We start from the raw sequence: 20,642 nt of genomic DNA, 5'->3' as shown, positions 1-20,642 counted from the left end.
GTGCACCTGCAGCTCAGTTCCCCCAAGCAGTGCATTCCCTAAGATCCAGATTACTGGCAAAACAGGTCCTTGGAGGAGTAGAGTCTGCTGAATCTCACCTGGAGCAAGAGGTGTTTGGAGGGGGTGTTGGAGTGGAGAAGGGCCTGGGGGGCTACAAGCTATAGCTCCACAAGGGCCGATCTCTCTGGGCAGGTCGAGGAGCTCCTTTCCAGAAAAAGCTGAAAAACCTCTGATACTAGGAACTGAGTGGAATGGAACAGGGCTGCACCTCCTGCACTTGCTGACCACTGAGCCAGGAACAAGGCCGTGGGCACCATAGCTTGAGTCCGAAACTGGGGGCAGGGGGCAGAGTAAGCTCAGTGGATTCCCACATTCCCTCTGGATGTCCTGAGTCGGCAACCCTCCTCTGATCCCTTTCCTGTCTCTAAGCAGCTGCGCTCAGGCCTGACAATTTGGTAAAAGCTACACCTGCCTCCAAAAGGGCTCAGAATCCCTTTAGAAAGTACAGTCTTTCTAAAGGGCCCGCCCCTCCTGGCCACCACACAGCCCTACTCAACCCCTCCCTGCTGGCAAGCAGCATGAAACGTTGCATCTCTCGGGGGATGGCGGCAAGAACACTCATCTGAGAGCTAAGACTTTCTGGCTCTAGTCCTAGTCCTGCTGCCCAAATTGTCATTGATCTTCTCAAAGTTACTTCCTTTCTCTGGCCCTCAGTTTCCCAGTATGTAAAATGAAGATAATTCCCGTCCTAGAGAAGGAAACCCTCTGACACTGTTGGTGGGAATGTAAATTGATGCAGCCACTGTGGAGAACTGTATGGAAGTTCCTTAAAAAACTAAACGTTGAGCTACCATGTGACCCTGCCATCCCACTTCTGGGCATATGTCCAGAGAAAACATGGTCCAAAAGGATACATGCACCCTGGTGACCATTGCAGCACTGTTTGCAACAGCCAAGACACACAGAAGCAGCCTAATGTCCGTTGACAGGAATGGATAAAGATGATGTCGTACATATACACAGTGGAATAATACTCAGTCATTAAAAAGAATGAAATAATGCCACTTGTAACAACATGCATGGACCTAGAGATTGTCAGACTGAGTGAAGTGAGAGAAGGAGAAATATCATATGACATCCTTTATATGCAGAATCCAAAAAAAATTATACAAATGAACTTATTTACAAAACAGAAAGAGTCACAGAGAACAAAATTATGGTTGCCAGGGAGGAAGGATAGGGGGACAGATTAGTTAGGGAGTTTGGGATGGACGTGTACACACTGCCATATTTAAAATGAATAACCAATAAGGACCTACTGTATAGCACAGGGAACTCTGCTCAATGTTATGTGGCAGGCTGGAAGGGAGGGGAGTTTGGGGGAAAATGGATACAGGTATGTGTATGACTGAGTCCCTTGTTGTGTGCCTAAAACTATCACAGCATTGTTAATTGGCCATACTCCAGTATAAAATGAGAAGTTAAAAAAAAAAAGAAAACTGTTCAGCAGCTGCTACCACTTATGGATCACATGAGAGCCCTTGACACACCCACTAGACCCTGCTCCTTGGTCAGCCCAGGCTCACGTGACACCTCTGTCCTCTGACTTCCTGACCTTTTAGTTCCTCAAACCTGCTCAGCTCTTTCCTTACCCTTCCTGGGTATTCATATATGCATTTTTTCCTTCTAGGAATGGTCTTCCCCTCGTCTTCTCCTAGTCAATCCCAATTTAATTCAGATTAAATGTCACGTCCTTTTGGAAGCCTTTGGCTGGGTACCCTGCACAGCATCACAACTACAGTGGACCCTCGAACAACACCCATTTGAACTGTGCAGGTCCACTTACACAGGGATGTTTTCCCATAAATACAAGTTACTGTACTCCATGATCTGCGGGTGTAGTACCCTGGATACAGGAGGGCTGACTGTAAAGTTATATCTTGACTGCCAGCGGGGTCAGCACTCCTAACACACGAGCACAGTTCAAGGGTCAATTGTATAATATAAATCTTATAAGTATAATTGTATAATTGTACAATATATACAATTGTATAATATAAGTACTTGGTTTGTAGGTCTCAGGAGAGGGGTGGTAGTGCCTGGTACAAAATCAACGTCAAATATTTATCAAACGGTAGGATGGATGGAAGGAAAGTGATTTGTACGTGAAAGCACATTATACCCAAGGGCGCTTGTGAAGGGCTGCGAGTCACATTCCGTCCTGGACTTTTGAAATCATTAGAGTCACGCGCTCTTGGACCAAGTGTGGTCGGAAAACACCCACAGGAAGCTGGTGCGGGGCCCGGAAGCTGGGTTTCCCGGTCGCCGGCGGGTTTGCCCTTCAGTTCCACGTGACCTGAGGCCCGCAGCTGATTGGGCGCGGCCGTCCCGGCCCTGGTTCCTAGTCCCCACTGGTTCCCCACGGGGCCACAGCCGGGCTGAGGACCGCTGGACCATGCAGGCCATGGGGGTGGCCGCGGCTCTGGGGTTCCTGCTCCTCACGGCAGGAGGTTCGACCGGGGACGAGGCCCGAGAGGCGGCCGCCGTGCGGGAGCTGCTAGTCCGGCTTCTGGGGCCCGGGCCAGCGGCCGCCTTCTCCGTGTCGGTGGAGCGCTCCCTGGCGACCGAGTCCGGCCTGGACACCTACCGCCTGAGCGGCGGCGGTGCCGGGGCGCGGGTGCAGGTGCTCGGCTCCACGGGCGTGGCCGCCGCCGCGGGGCTCCACCGATACCTGCGCGACTTCTGCGGCTGCCACGTGGCCTGGTCGGGCTCTCAGCTGCGCTTACCGCAGCCCCTGCCCGCTGTGCGGGAGGAGCTGACCGAGGCCACACCCAACAGGTACCGCGACCGGACCCCGCCGGTCGGCTCCCCGGCAGCTCCCGCTGCCCCCGTTCCCGCCCCTTCCCCCCACCAGGGGCGCCCACTCGGGCCGAAGTCCCTGCCCCGCCCCCGTGCCCGGCTGCTAGCAAGCACTGGCTTCAGACCCCAGCTCTGATTCTAGAAGCTGAGTATCCTTGAGTAAGTCACTTGGCCTCTCTGAGCCTCAGCGGGAGACAGTGGAAAAGTGGAAACAATGACCTCTACCGTGCAGTGGTGCCTTTCTGATTGTGGTGATTTGCCCGGTGCGGGGTGTAGAAATTGTGGTGCACAATCGGTGAGCAGTAAATGCCGCTCCGTTCCTACCCCACCCTCTCTTCGAAGATGCTCCCTGAGGAGTGACACCCAGCCTGGCACAGTCCTCTGCTCGAGCGCTTGCCCCGCTGTCCTGAGATGATGAGTTCACACAGCTGTCTCCCCATTAGACTGTGGGGAGAGTGATTCCCCCTTACAGGACAGGGGCACACTGTACCCAGAGTAGGAATGAAAATGGAATGTGCCCGCAGATATCTGGGAGGCTAGAGAGCTGAGTGCTGGGGATAGGTGGGTGGACACCTCGGAAGCTCAAGCCTCAAGAGTCTCTGCTGCACCTGGGTTGGATCCTGGAGTGAAGCAGTAGTCTAGGGGCCACACCCAGAGCCACTCCTCTCTGGGCTCCATCTAGGGTGGCAGGGCAAGCTGCTCCCCCAGTTTTTCCCCGATTGTGTACCCTCAGGGCTGAGAAACCTCCTCTTTGCCCCTAGGGCCATGCCCCAGCTCCTGCCCCTGCCTGCAGGTACCGCTATTACCAGAATGTGTGCACACAAAGCTACTCCTTCCTGTGGTGGGACTGGGCCCGCTGGGAGCAGGAGATCGACTGGATGGCGCTGAACGGAATCAACCTGGCTCTGGCCTGGAGCGGCCAGGAGGCCATCTGGCAGCGGGTGGGTGCCCACCACACCCCAGGTGTCCTGCCTCCCCATCAGCTCAGCATCTGGCACAGAGACTAGGGCTCCAGAAGTGTTGGTACTGGGGGTGATGGCTCCAGCCTCCCAGCTTCCATGGTTGAGACACACACGTGGGAGCACTTCCCCAGGGCTGGACCCCAGCACCCCCAGTAAACATTAAGAAGCCAGGTTTCCCTGTCTTCCCACCCCACGTGAGCCAGTCAGCTGCTTCTCTGGATTCTGTTTCATTAGCAGCTCTTGCTCTGCCTTGTCCTCTTCCTCTCCATCCTTCTTCATGGCGCCAGTTCAGGCTGTCAGTCCCCTCTCCTTGGTCGCCTGCCCACCACAGCCTCTGAAGAGCATCAACCAAAAAATAATGCAAGAGGCTGCATGTAAGAAGAGTTTATTTGGGAGACTACTAATTGCCATTTGGGAAACACAGGCTCAGATACCTGAAAGAGTGCTCTGCGAAAGAGAAGTAGGGGCTTTTTTCTTTTGAAGCCATGAGACTGTTAGAAGTTACCTGATGAGAATTGTGACTGACGGACATTGATTGCAAGTTATTTTAGGGTAAGGGCCTGATAAGTATCTTGAGTTTCTAGGAGGCCTTTTGGATGACTTGATCAGATTAAAAGGTCAGATTCCATTCCGGCTGAGACAGGCATAAATTACATTTCTTTAGTGACCTCCTGGTCATTAGTGCTTAGAGAGCTCTCTTAAGAAATATTTTCCTTTCAAAACAAGACTCCTGGCTCTCAGAGTTGTACCAGAGTGTCATTTCTGAGATGTGAATCTAGGGGAGACCTTCAACTTTGAACACACCCAGAAGTTCCCTGTTACCATCAGGCTCTGCCCAGCCTGGGAGCTTCCATGCCTGACCTCTGGCTGCACCTGGGGCTGCTTAAGCTCCTTTCAGAGCTGCCCTCACCCATCATGCTAGCCCTGCTTGTTCCATGAAGCCTTCTAAGCCCCTTCCCCATTTGAGGGAGAACCCCTTTGTGCCTCACCCCGCCTATGCACCAGGAGTGACATTCGCAAACTCACCTGCTAACTGCTCTGTTTCTTCTGGACTGTGGGCTCCTTGCAGTCAGGGATCAGAGCTTATCTTAGGAACTCTAGGGCACAGAGAAGAGACGGATAGATGTTTGTCGAGTGAATGAATCAGTGAATAGAGATGAGTGGTCTAAATATATGGGGCTTGCCTTCCTCCTTAGGTGTATCTGGCCTTGGGTCTGACCCAGACAGAGATCGACGAATACTTCACTGGTCCTGCCTTCCTGGCCTGGGGGCGCATGGGCAACTTGCACACCTGGAGTGGCCCCCTGCCCCCATCCTGGCACCTCAAGCAGCTTTACCTGCAGGTAAAAGGATGGGGAATGGAAGGGGCAGAATTGATGCTGGATAGTCACAGGTCTGGGGTGGGAGTAGGGGGACTCTGTGTGCCTTGGGAGAGAGGAGACCTCCCCCCTGGCGGGGGAGGGGGGGCATGCTCACCACCACCCCTTCTGTTCCTCCCAGCATCGGATCCTTGACCGGATGCGCTCGTTTGGTATGATCCCTGTGCTGCCGGCGTTTGCAGGGCATGTCCCCAAGGCTCTCACCAGGTGACGTCCCCCCCCACCCCTCCCCATTCAGCTCAGAGAGAGAATACATGTTCCCCTGCAAGACACTATTTGAAGAAAAACTCAAGCTCTGGATGTAGGCCTGGGCTTGATTCCTGGTTCTGTTACTGACATGTGACCTTGACTGCTCTGGGCCTGTTTCCTCACTTGTAAAATATATGTATGGCTTGGCACAGAGTCTTAGCAAATGGCAGCTCTTAGTGATGGTAGGGGTGCTCCTCTGCTCCTCTGTGCTATACACATCCTCTACTATGGCTGGTCAATTTCTTCAAGGCCCAATTGAGACCTCCTCTCCTTCAGGAAGCCTTGCCAGGGGCCCCCAGCATCGGTTATCACCTCCCTTGGGCCCAGAAGCGCCTGGTTCCCACTGCCCTCAGCGCTCAGCACATGCTGCTGCCCTCACTGGCCACTCCTTGGCCTTCCCAGCTCGGCGGCAAGAAACTCATTCATACATTTAGCCAACGTTTGTCAGACTGGGGCTGCCAGACCGGGCCCTGGGCTGGGGGCTGGGGGTGCAGCCCTGAAGGTGCACAGAGGCCCTGCTCCTGGTGGGAGACACGTTGCCAGGGGATACAACCCAGTGATAATGAATGGATGTGGCCCAATTCTCCATCAGGGTCACTTCTGCTTGGGGAAGGGAGGGGCAGGAAGGGCTCAGCGCAGAGGTGGTATCATTTATTTAAGCCAGTGGGAAGGGCTTCTGGTTGTTTGGTCACTCAGTCCTGTCCGACCCTTTGCCACCCTGTGGTCTGCAGAACGCCAGACTTCCCTGTCCTTCACTATCTCCCGGAGTTTGCTTAAACTCAAGTCCATTGGTTGGTGATGCCATCCAACCATCTCATCCTCTGTGAGAGGAGGAGAGACAGCCAAAGCTTTCCAGACAGGGGACACAAAAAGGATGTCAAGGAGTAACCAGATGCATCAGCAGGGAAGGGGGGAAGCGAGAGCTCCAGGCCCAGGGCACAGCATGGGCAAAGGCCCCGAGGCATGAGGGCTCCCGGAGTCCGTGAGGCTAGGGGAAAGTGCTGCATCGGCCTCTGGGAAATGTCTGACCTGGCACCCCTCCCCCGCACTAGGGTGTTCCCTCAGGTCAAGGTCACCCAGATGGGCAGCTGGGGCCATTTCAACTGCTCCTGCTCCTGCTCCTTCCTCCTGGCTCCAGAGGATCCCCTCTTCCCCGTCGTGGGGAGCCTTTTCCTGCGGGAGCTGACCAGAGAGTTCGGCACGGACCACATCTACGGGGCTGACACTTTCAACGAGATGCGGCCCCCGTCCTCGGAGCCCTCTTACCTGGCTGCAGCCACCGCCGCTGTCTACCAGGCCATGACCGCAGGTAGGGTGCCGGCGGGAGGTGAGAAGGGGAAGTGCCCTGGGCCCTCGAGATGGAGGTGGCAGAGGTGGGGGGGTGGGAGGAGGGATGGGGAATAGTAAGACCTCACTGTGACACAGAGCACTTTACCATTTCCCAAGCACTTGTACACACACATCATCTCATTTAGTCACGCTGTGGTTGAGAGGTGAGCCCTGGAGCGGACACCCTGCTCCCTCACCGGCCCTGCCACTTCCCTGCCTGCGAGACTTGCAGCAGCTCCCCTCCCTCCCAGTACCTCGGCTGCTTCATCTGCAAAAGGGGCTCGCTCATAAATAGACTGAGTAAAGTGTCATTAAGTGCTGACTATTGAAAAGGTTTTATTTAGTCTCTACCTCCATGCTGAGGGCTTCTCAGGTGGTGCTAGTGGTAAAGAACCTGCCTGGCAATGCAGGAGACACAAGAGATACAGGTTCAACCCCTGGGTTGGGAAGACCCCCTGGAGGAAGGTGTGCATATCCTCTCCAGTATTCTTGCCTGGAGAATTCCTTGGACAGAAGAGCCTGGAGGGCTACAGTCCACAGGTTTGCCAAGAGTTGGACATGCCTGAGTGGCTTAACACACGCACACATGTGTATGCTGGTAGGCTAGAGGTTAGGGATGTGTCCCCAGTCAATAAGGTGCCCTTCCTGGTGCACAAATACGAACACAGCACTCCCCCCTGCCACCAACAGGGGAGGCCAGGAGAAGGGCCAGGTCAGGAATGGCTTGGGGAGGCCTCTGTGTCAGCTGAGAAGGGGCAGATTGGGGTGAATTGGCTCAGGCTTCCTTGAGCAACGGTGCTCCAAGTGTGGTCTGGGACCAGCAGTGTCACCCCAGGGCCAGTCGGATTGCAGGTTCTCAACCTCCCCCATCTCCTGAATCAGAACGAGGGGGCCTGGGGCCCAGGCCTCTGGGTAATTCTGATGCTTCCTGCAGCTTTGCAGTACTCAGTGGGTAGTCCCAGGGGGAAGGGTACATGTGATGGAATGTCCTGATGATGCGGGTGGGGGATGATTTACAGGGACATGATAGAGTGTGACAGAGTCATTCAACTTCTCTGGACCTCTGTTTCTTCATCTGTAAAGTACGGTGAATGCCCCCTGCCCCCTCTCTCCTCTCATCACCCTCCTGTCCTCCGCCCCCCACAGTGGATCCTGACGCTGTGTGGCTGCTCCAAGGCTGGCTGTTCCAGAACCAGCCTGAGTTCTGGGGGCCTGCCCAGGTGGCGGCTGTGCTGGGGGCCGTGCCCCGTGGCCGCCTCCTCGTTCTGGACCTGTTTGCTGAGAGCCAGCCCGTATATGTCCGCACAGCCTCCTTCCAGGGCCAGCCCTTCATCTGGTGCATGCTGCATAACTTCGGGGGCAACCATGGCCTGTTTGGGGCCCTGGAGTCTGTGAACCAAGGCCCCACAACCGCCCGCCGCTTCCCCAACTCCACCTTGGTAGGCACAGGCATGGCCCCCGAGGGCATCGGCCAGAACGAGGTGGTCTACGCCCTCATGGCCGAGTTGGGCTGGCGGAAGGACCCATTGGCCGATTTGGGGGCCTGGGTGACCAGCTTTGCAGCACGGCGGTACGGGGTCTCCCATGGGGATGCAGAGGCAGCGTGGCGGCTGCTGCTCAGGAGTGTCTACAACTGCTCGGGTGAGGAGTGCCGGGGACACAATCACAGCCCGCTGGTCAAGCGACCATCCCTACAGATGGTCACCACTGTCTGGTACAACCGATCAGATGTATTTGAAGCCTGGCGGCTGCTGCTGGCAGCCACCCCCACCCTGGCCAGCAGCCCGGCCTTCCGCTACGACCTGGTAGACGTGACCCGCCAGGCAGTCCAGGAGCTGGTCAGCTTGTACTACGAAGAGATGAGGACCGCCTATCTGAAGAAGGAGCTGGTTCCCCTGATGAGGGCAGGAGGCATCCTGGCCTACGAGCTCCTGCCTGCCCTTGACCAGGTGCTAGCCAGTGACTGCCACTTCCTGCTGGGCAGCTGGCTGGAGCAGGCCCGACTGGCAGCGGTCAGTGAGACTGAGGCCCATTTCTATGAGCTGAACAGCCGCTACCAGCTGACCCTGTGGGGGCCGGAGGGCAACATCCTAGACTATGCTAACAAGCAGCTGGCAGGACTGGTGGCTGACTACTACGCCCCCCGCTGGCGGCTCTTCGCAGAGACGCTGGTGGAGAGCCTGGTCCAGGGTGTCCCCTTCCAGCAGCACCAGTTCGATAGGAACGCCTTCCAACTTGAACAGACCTTTGTCCTTGGCACAAAGAGGTATTCTAGCCAGCCTGAAGGAGACACAGTGGACCTGGTCAAGAAGCTCTTCCTCAAATATTACCCCCGGGCTAGCTCCTTCTGACAATTAACCATTCTCAAGCCACCTTCACCCCAGACTCCAAACCTGGGCAGGTTTCCAGGGCCTGGGGCTGGGCAGGCGTCACAGGAGCACTGCAGGCCTGAGTGAAGGAACTCACTGACCCATGGGGTCAGGCGCAGACTGTCTGGAGGGGCTGAGCTGCCTTCCTCCACATCCCAAATTTGGGATCAAAGTACTATTTTAATACAACTTAATAAACTGGTAAATCACCTGGATGGGTGTGTCAGAATGTCAGTGCTGGACTTCCTTGTGGTCCAGTGGTTAAGACTCCTTGTTTCCACTGTAGCGGATGCAGGTTCCATCCCTGGTCAGGGAACTAAGATCCCACATGCCATGTGGCACAGCAAAAACAAAAAAAAAGAATGTCAATGTCATGATGCCGGTGAGGACTCGGGTCTGTAGCCTGGACACTGGTGAGGGCAGGTCTCCCTGCCCTCTTGCCTTGGCTTCCTCAGTGTTGTGTTTTATTAGTTTTATTGGTCATATATCCAGAATTGATTATATAAATCTTTCAAGATAATGAAATGTTACAAGAATAGAATACAGTTCAGCTCTAATTGCACAGATATCCTTGACATGGAAACCATTTTTACAAATAGGTGTTTTTCTTATAAGACTACTTCAGAAAACAAGCCTGTATTATCGCTTACAGCAAATTTTATGCAACTTTTTCCCCCTTTAACTGTCATTTCAGATTTCTTATCACAGCACATCTGACAGGCCATAAACCAAATTATAATCAGCTGCTGCTGCTTTGTCTAGTCTTTCCTGATCTGAAAGAATTCATGTATTCAGGCTAGAAGAGGTAATTAAAACATTCCTTCCAAATCTAACTTAGATCAGGTTAATCACTGTGGTTAGTGAAGAATCTTTTCATTTTTCACTTAGGCTAGTCTGGCTAGTGTTCACCTCTGCTGTTTCAAGCAGAAGGGATAAAAGTCTTTATATTCCTAAGAGTTTCTAAACTGCAAAAACAAAACTCTAGAAGCAACAGTTAAATACAAATATTTAGAAAGCTAAAACATTTGTTAATGATGAGAAACAGAGAACACTTTAATTTTTAAAATGTATTTATTTGGCTGCACTGGTCTTAGTTGTGACACGGAAGATCTTCCGTCTTCCTTGCAGCATGTGAGGTCTTTAGTCATAGCATGCAAACTCTTAGTTGTGGCATGCAGAATCTAGTTCTCTGACCAGGGATTGAACCCAAGCCCTCTGCATTGGAAGCAGGAGTCTTAGCCACTGGACCACCAGAGAAGTCCCAAGAACACTTTGAGATATGAGAACACTCCTAGTTGAAGAAGAAAGTATAAGGATATGGCGTGCTCACACGTGCTTAGTCAAGTCTGACTCTGCCACCTCATGGACGTAGCCCCCAGGCTCCTCTGTCCATGGTACTCTCCAGGCAACAATACTGGAGGGGGTTGCCATTTCCTCCTCCAGTGGATCTTGCTACCCAAGGATCAAACATGAATCTCCTGCATCACCAGGCACTGAGCCACCTGGGAATTCCAAAGGATGAGGCATAGCTTTATATTGATAAAATATTGAAAAAATGAAAAAGGTGAATCACTGATATCAGTGGCATATAATTTCTAAAGTGCCAGGACATACAGACTCTTAAGAGACTGTGTCTAGCTGAGCTATTTGACATTTTTCTGCTGGTGTGACTTTTTCTTTTTTGGCTGTGCTGGGTCTATTGCTGTGTGAACTTTTCTCTAGTTTCAGTCAGTGGGGGTTATTCTCCAGTTCCAGTGATGGACTTCTCACTGTAGTCAACTCTCTTGTTGCAGAGCAAGGACTCTGGGGCACATGAGCTCAGTAGTTGTGGCTCCCAGGCTTAGTTGCTCCGAGGCATGCGTGATCATCCTGGATGAGGGATTGAACCCATGTCTCCTGCGTTGGCAGGAGGATTCTTTACCACAGAGCCATCCAGGAGGTCCTGATGGTGTCCCTTTGAAATAGTCTAATAAATACTCCTTTGTCTGGAGCAAATAATCATTTAATTTAGGCCAGGGGAAGTTTTACAGAATATAGACCACATTTCCCTGAAGAGACAGGACATCCCCAGGGGAAATATCTGGCATTTATTCCATTCTTTCTGTTACTGAAAAATGTGTCTGGTTAACAAAAGCTTGTTATACTTTACGCGTAGCTTAAATTAAAATCAAGAGCCTGGCAGCATTCTCCAGTCCAGTTTCTGAGTGCTCATCTCCAAGAATCCAATATTCTTAAAAGAACTCTTTGATCAGACTCTTGCCCAGTTAGAGAGTTAACACTACTTGAGGACTACAGTATGTCCCCTTTCTCTGCTTTTTGATTTGTCTTTTCTCACCCTAATGTAACAAGCTGCTACAGTTTTTTTACCAAAATAACTGGTATTGTTTTGAAAGTGGGTTATTCTCCATTACCAAAAGCCTTCCATCCCTTTAGAATGGGTCACATTGCATCTAACTAGCACATGGCCACATCATGTCTGCTGCAGCGGTTTTTGCCACTCAGCATAGTTCCTGTATCTGTCATGTTCTTGTCTCTCAAAACACCATTATTAATTTGATCAGCTCGTCTTCACTCCTGAGTGCCTGTTCACTCCCTTCCTGCTCCTCCAAGGTTGGATCACAGCCCTCACCAGTCAAAGCCACATCAGGCTGCTTCCTGGTTCCCGTAGCCACCAAGCTTCCCCAGATTTAATATTAACCCCTGATCTTTGAGGCTTCCCAGGTGGCGCAGTGGTAAAGAATCCACCTGCCGATGCAGGAGACACAAGAGACATGGGTTGGATCCCTGGGTCAAGAAGATCCCCTGGAGTAGGAAATGCAACCCACTCCTGGAGAATCCCATGGACAGAGGAGCCTGGCGAGCTACAGTCCATGGGGTGGCAAAGAGTCAGACACCACCCAGCAACTGAGCACACATATACACACCCGACCTTTGAACCAAGAAGGCCCTTCCAAAACACTTCCACACCCTCAGCGGCTAACTTTGGCAAAAAAAATTGTCCCTGTGGTACAGATTCTTTCTGGGACAGAGGCTTGCCAGGGCAAGATCTGCCCAGGGCACTCAGTGCCCACATGGGAGTTCATACCTCCTGTTTGCAAAACTTCACCTTCCCTCTGACTGACAAAGAAGGGGCTGTCTAAGCCAGGGGCCCTCTTCTCTGCCTTGACCTGGAGAGCAGGCCAGGGACCCACAGGAGGGCTCAGCCTTGAGATTGTGCTGCAGACATAATAAAGGGGTGGAGACCCCGGAGGGCAGGGGCGGAGCGAAGCAGGTGATATCCATCCCCAGAGACCAGAGCCCAGCATCTCCGGGGTCTCTCCCTGCGCACATCCCCATGGACCGCACCGTGGTACTCATCACTGGCTGTTCCTCCGGCATTGGCCTACACCTGGCCCTGCGACTGGCGTCCGACCCGTCCCAGAGCTTCAAAGGTACCTGATGGAACGGGGTGGAGAGAAGGGAGCAACTCCTTCTCGGCCTAAGGGGCCTAAGTAAGGCTGAAAGACCGGAATTCACAGCCTTGTCCTCTCCCTCAACCTCCAGTGTATGCCACGCTGAGGGACCTGGCCTCACAGGGCCCACTGCTGGAGGCCGCCCAGTCCCGAGGGTGCCCTCTCGGCTCTCTGGAGATGTTGCAGCTGGATGTGAGGGATGCAGATTCCATAGCCGCTGCCCAGGCACGCGTGACCGAGGGCCGCGTGGACGTGCTGGGTGAGCCTCCCTGCAAAACAACCCCAAGAGCCTTCCTCACTCTGTGTCCAAACCAAGATGTCCGAAGCCCACGGAGCACGGGGGGACGGGCGAGAAGGAGGGCCGTGCGTGAGGCGGCGGGGTCGGGTCTCTCTCCCCGCAGTGTGTAACGCAGCCCGGGGTCTGGTGGGGCCGCTGGAGGCCCACAAGGAGGGCAGCGTGGACGCCGTGCTGGACGTGAACCTAACGGGGACCGTGCGGATGCTGCAGGCCTTCCTGCCGGACATGAAGCGCCGCCGCTCGGGACGCATATTGGTGACCGGGAGCATAGGCGGCTTGATGGGTGAGCGGAACGCGGCCAAGAGCCAGAGGCGCGCGGGGCGGGGGTGGCTCAGCAGGAGCGATGGGGAGGAGGGTGTCCAATAAAGGGGAGGTACCTGGTGAGGCTGCCCCGGGCCCCTCCTGCGCCCCTCCCCGCGGACCGCGTCCCCCCCCCCAGACGCGCCCCAGCAGACTCCTCTCCCTCCCAGCGCTTCCCTTCAATGCCGTTTACTGCGCCAGCAAGTTCGCGCTCGAGGGTTTGTGCGAGAGTCTGGCTATTCTGCTGCAGCCCTTCGGGGTCCAGTGAGTCACTGCCCTGCCCCGGGGGCCCCCTGACCCCTGACTTTGGGAACCTCAGCACCCCATCTTGTTGGAACCGCTCTCAGGCATTCTCCCCAGTGCGGCTCCCGTTGGTTGTGCGCCAGGCACAGTACAGGGCACTTGGCACGCGTCCTCTCGTTCCACCTGTCCACCCTGCTGGTGAGGCGTCGGTATTGGGCAGCTCAGGCCCAGAGAGGCTCAGTGACTGACCCAAGGTCACACCGTTGTAAGTGACCCGGCCAGGTTGTCATTCTGACGCCAGAGCCTCTCTCACAACCTCCAAGGGATGTGGGGGCGCTTTTCCGGCTGTAAACCCGCTTTCAAGTGCTCGCAGCCCGAGCCCTGCTCTGGCCCTCCCTTCCGGGCTTGCATTCGTCCGCGCTCACTCGCCGCTCTCCCGGCCCGCAGCGTGAGCCTCATCGAGTGCGGCCCGGTGCACACCCCCTTCCCCGAGAAGGTGGAGGGCGGCCTGGGCGGGATGCTGGACCGCGCGGACGCCGAGACCCGCGACCTCTTCTACCGCTACTGTCGCCACTGCGAGCGGGTCATACGTGAGGCGGGTCAGGACCCGGAGGAGGTGGTCGAGGTAAGCGCCGAGCGGGACTGCGGGAGCGGGGGCCGCCCCCGGGTTCCCCAGCCCAGCCCCGGCCAGCGCGCCTCCTCCTGCTGCTGCAGGTCTTCCTCCAGGCGCTACGCGCCCCGCGCCCGGCCCTGCGCTACTTCACCACCGAGCGATTCCTGCCACTGGTGCAGCTGCGCTTCTCCGACCCCAGCGGCTCCAGCTACGTCGCCGCTGCGCACAAGTCAGCGTTCCACGACAAGGCCGCCGAGGGCTCCGACGGCGCCGGGGCAGAGGCCGAAGCTGGTAAACGGGGCATCTGAGCTCCGCGCTCCTCTCGCCCCGCAATAAAAGCCTAATCCGCTGCAGTCTCCCGCGCTCTCTTTTGCGGCCCTGGGGGGTGGGGTGCGTTTGGGGAACGGAAAGGGGCTTTGACTGGGCTGCAGCTGCGTGACCACGGGCGCGCACAGTGGGTGGATGATCGCGAAAGACGGTGTTAGCCCGAGTAATACCTCTGGAAACCGAGGCCCAGAAAGGGAAGAAGCTAGCCCAAGATCAGGCCTCAAGTTCACCGAAGGGCAGGGAGAGCATTCCCTATATTCTTGCCCTAGGCGTGTCTGCAGCCACTGGAGTTAGGTGGACCTGGCGGGGGGAGTGTCGGCTTGTGATGTGGCTCCCAAGAGTCACGGATTCTTAGGCAACGTTCTGACCCTCTCTGAGTCTGTTTTCTTACCTGAAAAACGGGTATGATACCTATGTGGGGGCTTCCCAGGTGGCGCAGTGATAAAGAATCCGCCTGCTAATGCAGGAGACACTGGTTCGGTCCCTGGATCAGGAAGATCTCCAGAAGTAGGAAATGACAAGCCACTCCAGTATTCTCACCTGGAGAATTCCATGGACAGAGGAGCCTGGAGGGCTACAGTCCATGGAGTCACAAAGAATCAGACACAACTGAGCGCAGTAGGCACACACATATCATGGATTGTGATAAGAATTAACTGAGATAGTGCCTGAAAGTGCTGGTATTAGAGGTCTTAATAGCAGGCACTGACTAACATTGTTACGACTAGGGGTATCACTACTGTCCTTGTGTTCCCCCGTAGAAGCCAGATGTGTAAAAAAGAAGGCTAAATGAGCCAAAAGGAAACAGCCCCACTCATCCCCTCCTTGCCCCCTGCCCTAGACAATACTCAACAGGAAGGATCCTCATCCACCCAGAAGCTGACTCTCACCAGGAGGTCTAGCTGAGGCTGCAGGCCTGGCTGATCAGACCAGTCGTCCATCCTCTCCTTCCGGAAGCCGGCAAAAGGGGCTGGGGTGGCAGGAGCCACTGGAAGGGCCTGCAGGGTTGCAGAGACGATCTGATTTCCTCTGAGTTTGGGTGCTGGAGGAGGGTGGAGATAGATACTAGATGGGGAGGTTGCAAACAGAGGAAAGTAGTAGGGGTGCTCCAGGAGGAGTTTAATAAAGAAGATACATTAGCAGACTCGACAGGTACGCACACACAGTACTCTGGGTAACAGCACAGGTGCCCCTTGCGAGGCAGCGATAATGTCCAGAGGCATCGTGTTTTGGAGGACAGCTTTCTCATTAGAGACCTCAGGACAGGTTTTGTTGATTATCATTTAAGGCTTGCTGGGTGCCGTCAGTAAGGGCATGTGTGTGCTGTAACTTTCCCCAGGCCAAAGGAGGGAACAAAGACCGCAGTCTAATGATTTGTGACAGTGAGTGCAGAATGCGCTCACATGGCCCTGAAGAGGAGACGGCGGCAGGCTTAGGTACTTGGCCTGGTTGTGCATGCCATACGCATTGCCCAAGGCTGCAGCACTGTCAGCTGTGAGCACGAGGGCGTGGTGGGAGGTGCTGGGTATGCCGGACCAGACCTTCATCTTCTCTTTCTCTCTTTTTTTGGCCACGTGACTTTTGGGATCTTAGTTCCCTGACCAGGGGTCAAACCTGCACCCTCAACAGTGAAAGAGCAGAGTCCTAACCATGGGACCACCAGGGAATTCCCACCTTCTTCCCTTTTTTAATGGTGCATGGTCCACTCCAAATAGAGTATGTTTCAACAACCAAGCCATCACTGGCTGGGAACTCCACTATGGATGCCCCTTGACTCCTTTGGCAGTTGCTTTGGGCATTGTTTAGAACACATAGGTCATGCTGTTACTGCATTAACCATATCACTATATTTCAAGGGCAAGTGGATATTCTTGGCAATATGCCATCCCATCCAGGCTCTTCAGTGATTGCTTTTTCAATGCACCCAATCTGTTGTATCTACTGAAGGGTCAGTTTGTAGAGCTTGTACCTAGGCGGGCATCAGCTTCCTGACTGCTAGAAAATGTCAGCACCTTATGAGCCAGAATGTGGAAAACGGTGAGGACCATGTCAGGTTCTTGCCGACGAACACAAATGTCTTCACACATCTTGACCTTACCAGGGCTTAACCATCTCTCAGCTTCCCTTTGTCCCAGCCATAGGGTAAACCCCTTTATTTATTTTTATAATCGCCAGAGTTTATTCACGTTTCACCAACTATACAGGCAAGTGAATGTGTGTGTGTGCACACAAGTGCAATTCTTTTTTAAATTATTTTAGTTTTGGTTCAGCTGGGTCTTCATTGCTGTGTGCAGCCTTTCTCTACTTGTAATGAGCAGGGGCTTCTCATTACAGTGGCTGGCTTCTCTTGTTGCGGAGGGGTTAATCGTTTAGAACAGCCCAGCTGCTCTGCATTCAGCCCATTGGCTGCTGCAGTTCCTTCCTGTTTCCATCTAGATGATGTCATTGTTGGGCAGAAGAGCAACTGCAGTCCAAGTGGGTGGGGTGCCCTGGTTAGACCCATCTGTATACCAGGCACCAGCGGGACCCCTGCTCCCACCCCACCTCTCTATGAGCTGCAGGGGCCACTCCAGGTATAGAGGCATCTCCACATTCTTCAGGGCCAAGTAGCACTTGAATGTCTAGAGACAGTGGACTGCTAGACAAGGTACCCTTTAGTTGCAAATGGCCGCTTAGGTAACGTGGGGGTTGAAGCATGGCAAAGGTGGGTTGATAGAGCATAGTCTCACCCTGCTCTTGACAGGAAGGGAAGTTCTCACCATGATAGACTGTTCTTTTCATGAGAGGCTCTGCCTGATGGGGTGTTCTGTGTACACTGCAAGGAGGCTCTATGGGGGTGTATTGGGGTTTGTCCCCTCCCAGAGCTGGGGCCAGAATCCTCGGGCGCTCTCGCCTTCTGTTGTTTCTGCCACCACGTGCTTGTCATCACAGATGCATCTAGCTCCAGTGGTGTCCCTGCCGGGAGAGGCCCAGTGCTGTGATGTGTTTCACTGGTATTCTCGCTGTCTCAAAGGCGGCTTGCTGCCCTGACCCCCAGCCCCACGTTTGCTTTCTCTTTACCAGGTGGGATAAGGGATGGAGGTACCAGGCCAGGTGGGGAATAGAAGTCCCCCCAAATCCCTCACAAAGGCTTACACCTCTTTCATGTTCTTAGGAGCTGGACAGGCTTGTAACTTATCAATCACAGCTTCCGAGACACGAAACTTTACGGGGTTGTCTGGGCCTTGAATTTTCTGAGGGCTCACCACCCATCCTCTCCTCACTGATGTTCCAGCAACTTCTGCAGAAGGTCCTGAAGGAGAGGCAAGTCTGCATAGGTTAACATTATATCATCCATGTAATGGGCCGTTTTACTGATGTGGGGAAGGAGTACAAGGACAAGTCTTGGGCTCCCATCCCACGACATGTGGAGGGGCTGTGTAAGTGACCATGGGGAAGCCCTTGAAAGGGCCATTGTCACTCCTCCCACATGAAGGTAAGATGATGCCAGGTGCAGACTGAAAAAAGCATTTGCTAAGCCCAGTGCTACATGGAAGGTTCCTAAGACGGCAGGGGTGGCGTTGTTGGGCACAGCCATGTACATGGGGGCTTGTTCAACTCTCGGTGGCCCACAATCAGCTGCCATGAGCCATCTGGCCTTTTTAGCAACTCTACCGGGCTGATGAAAGCATTAAGGGCAGGATGTACCATTCCCACGCAGTGCAGTTCTAGAATAGTTTCCTCTGTTTAATTCCTTAACCCCTGCCCACTTGACAGTTACCGTTCTTCCCCTACCGTTCCCAGCTGGTGTCGCTTCATCACAGGTTCGATTACTTTAACCCTGATTGACTATGCCAAAGCCTTTGACTGTGTGGATCACAATAAACTGTGGAAAATTCTGAAAGAGATAGGAATACCAGACCACCTGACCTGCCTCCTGAGAAATCTGTATGCAGGTCAGGAAGCAACAGTTAGAACTGGACTTGGAACAACAGACTGGATCCAAATAGGAAAAGGAGTACGTCAAGGCTGTATATTGTCACCCTGCTTATTTAACTTACATGCAGAGTACATCATGAGAAATGCTGGGCTGGAGGAAGCACAAGCTGGAATCAAGATTGCCAGGAGAAATATCAATAACCTCAGATATGCAGATGACACCACCCTTATGGCAGAAAGTGAAGAAGAACTAAAGAGCCTCTTGATGAAAGTGAAAGAAAAGTGAAAAAGTTGGCTTAAAGCTCAACATTCAGAAAACAAAGATCATGGCATCTGGTCCTATCACTTCATGGCAAATAGATGGGGAAACAGTGGACATAGTGGCTGACTTTATTTTTCTGGGCTCCAAAATCACTGCAGTTGGTGATTGCAGCCATGAAATTAAAAGACGCTTGCTCCTTGGAAGGAAAGTTATGACCAACCTAGACAGCGTATTAAAAAGCAGAGACATAACTTTGCCAACAAAGGTCTGTCTAGTCAAGGCTATGGTTTTTCCAGTGGTCATGTATGGATGTGAGAGTTGGACTATAAAGAAGGCTGAGCACCGAAGAATTAATGCTCTTGAACTGTGGTGTTGGAGAAGACTCTTGAGAGTCCCTTGGACTGCAATGAGATCCAGCCAGTCCATCGTAAAGGAGATCAGTCCTGGGTGTTCATTGGAGGGACTGATGCTGAAGCTGAAATTCCAATACTTTGGCCACCTGATGCAAAGAGCTGACTCATTTGAAAAGACCCTGATGCTGGGAGGGATTGAGGGCAGGAGGAGAAGGGGACGACAGAGGATGAGATGGTTGGATGGCATCACCGACTTGATGGAGTTGGGTTTGGGTGGACTCCGGGAGTTGGTGATGGACAGGGAGGCCTGGCGTGCTGCGGTTCATGGGGTCACAAAGAGTCAGACATGACTGAGCGACTGAACTGAACTGAACTGAGGCAGAATTCCCTGACAGAGGTTTGCAGAGTTTGACCTTGTCGGATATCAATGCCCACTGTGTTCCTTGTATTGGATATTTTCAGGGTGTGTGCGAGGGCAGGGAGAATGCCCAATTTGTTTTGTGAAAAGGATCTTCCTGATTGCAACCCTTTGCCCTCTGTAATTCAGTGGTGCTGAGGGAGCCTGGAAAACTTCTGAGGATGACTATGTGTTAGAGTATGTCTGGGGAATTCCACGGCAGTCCAATGGTCAGGATTCCAGGCTTTCACTGCCATGGCCCAGGCTCAATCCCTGATTGGGAGAGTAAGATTGCACAAGCTGTGCAGTGTGGCCAAAAAGGAAAAAGAAATTAAGGTATACTGGCTCCAGTATCCACTGAAGCTGTCCCCTTTTATTTGTGGAAGATCAATCAGTGTTGAGCTCCAACCAATTGCCTCCAATGGGTCTCACCTGGAGGCAATCTTGGCCTGCATCCTATAACCTGGGATGTGGGAGGCACCCAACTTGAATAGGAGTTTCTTCAAGGCCTCTGCTGGGGTTGGCAAGGCAGCAGGGATTTAGGGGTAGGTAGGGCAGGTCTGAACAGTTGTTCGTGTTTTAAGCCTTTCCACAGACCAACCAACACAGCATTGGATGGCCAGTTTATACTTTCCTGTGCAGTCCTGGCAGTAATAAGATCAAACCACATTGGCTTCCAGGTTACTTTTACCATCTTTACAGCCCTGCGGGATAGCATTCTGGCTTCTCGAGCTCCCTCTGTGTCTTGGGACTTTCCTGCAGGCCAGTATATACCCGTTTCTTGGATTTGTCAGTTTCTTCCAGATCAACATGGTTGCCTAGCATCATGAACGTCTTGTCCCACAGCTAGGGTCAGCACGGATATCACATCCCACACTGGGAGACTGGAGGATCCTGGCTTTCATTCCTGCAGTGAATGTGGCCCGATCAGCCCTTCAAATCTAGGAGCTTCCCCTCCTCTATGGACTTCCAGGGTCTCACATGCCCAAAGAGACCTGCCCCCCATATTGGGACAAGCCTGCCTGCAGGCTAGAATGATCCAGTCTATGAGGAAGTGAGGACCTTGTTCCCCCTCCCCTCAAGTCCTATGCAGATGTTGCAGGAAGGCAGGCTGTGTGGTGATTTTGCTCAGTTTCTCTGCCTCCTCCCCAGCCAGGGAAATCACCCCACCCCCCCATCCCATAGCCAACCATGCTTGTATACTTTCCCTGGCCTTTTGCTGGAATTTGGCAGCTACATCAATAACCTCAGTGGATGTTTATCCTCTCATCTGAACGTTCCCTGAACAAGGGCTGATGCACCAGCTGGGGTGGGGGTCATTGCTGGATTTTT

At 53.5% G+C, this 20,642-nt stretch overlaps 2 protein-coding genes across 3 annotated transcripts; both read left to right on the top strand.

Annotated features, from left to right (window-relative positions):
• The first annotated feature begins 2,409 nt into the window (after window positions 1-2,409).
• NAGLU (N-acetyl-alpha-glucosaminidase) lies at window positions 2,410-9,362 on the top strand. Its single transcript, XM_040245280.1, has 6 exons — window positions 2,410-2,838; window positions 3,653-3,800; window positions 5,018-5,164; window positions 5,322-5,407; window positions 6,502-6,758; window positions 7,925-9,362. Exons 1-6 carry the CDS (start codon window positions 2,456-2,458, stop codon window positions 9,127-9,129), a joined length of 2,226 nt encoding a protein of 741 aa, XP_040101214.1. The 5' UTR covers window positions 2,410-2,455; the 3' UTR covers window positions 9,130-9,362.
• A 505-nt stretch (window positions 9,363-9,867) lies between these two features.
• Window positions 9,868-14,409, top strand: HSD17B1 (hydroxysteroid 17-beta dehydrogenase 1). Of its 2 annotated transcripts, XM_040245332.1 has the most exons (7): window positions 9,868-9,952; window positions 12,436-12,578; window positions 12,691-12,858; window positions 13,001-13,180; window positions 13,368-13,461; window positions 13,888-14,065; window positions 14,155-14,409. In XM_040245332.1, exons 2-7 carry the CDS (start codon window positions 12,482-12,484, stop codon window positions 14,359-14,361), a joined length of 924 nt encoding a protein of 307 aa, XP_040101266.1. In that variant the 5' UTR covers window positions 9,868-9,952; window positions 12,436-12,481; the 3' UTR covers window positions 14,362-14,409. The 2 variants fall into 2 exon arrangements, with proteins under 2 accessions (XP_040101266.1, XP_040101265.1); XM_040245331.1 differs by lacking the exon at window positions 9,868-9,952 and having other exon boundaries at window positions 12,017-12,578.
• Window positions 14,410-20,642: the final 6,233 nt, after the last annotated feature.

The sequence above is a fragment of the Oryx dammah genome, unplaced genomic scaffold (assembly GCF_014754425.2).
Source record: "Oryx dammah isolate SB20612 unplaced genomic scaffold, SCBI_Odam_1.1 HiC_scaffold_8, whole genome shotgun sequence".
Classification (NCBI taxonomy): Eukaryota; Metazoa; Chordata; class Mammalia; order Artiodactyla; family Bovidae; genus Oryx; species Oryx dammah.
Note: the sequence above shows the minus strand (reverse complement) of the source record. Positions and strands in the feature narration are given on the sequence as shown.

Excerpts from the sequence above, each read along its gene's own strand:
- NAGLU (XM_040245280.1), top strand. The coding sequence starts at position 2,456 with ATGCAGGCCATGGGGGTGGCCGCGGCTCTGGGGTTCCTGCTCCTCACG. Across the intron at positions 5,165-5,321 it reads TCAAGCAGCTTTACCTGCAG|CATCGGATCCTTGACCGGAT; the intron begins GTAAAAGGATGG and ends TGTTCCTCCCAG. Across the intron at positions 6,759-7,924 it reads CTACCAGGCCATGACCGCAG|TGGATCCTGACGCTGTGTGG; the intron begins GTAGGGTGCCGG and ends CGCCCCCCACAG.
- HSD17B1 (XM_040245332.1), top strand. The coding sequence starts at position 12,482 with ATGGACCGCACCGTGGTACTCATCACTGGCTGTTCCTCCGGCATTGGC. Across the intron at positions 12,859-13,000 it reads GGGCCGCGTGGACGTGCTGG|TGTGTAACGCAGCCCGGGGT; the intron begins GTGAGCCTCCCT and ends CTCTCCCCGCAG. Across the intron at positions 13,181-13,367 it reads GAGCATAGGCGGCTTGATGG|CGCTTCCCTTCAATGCCGTT; the intron begins GTGAGCGGAACG and ends TCTCCCTCCCAG.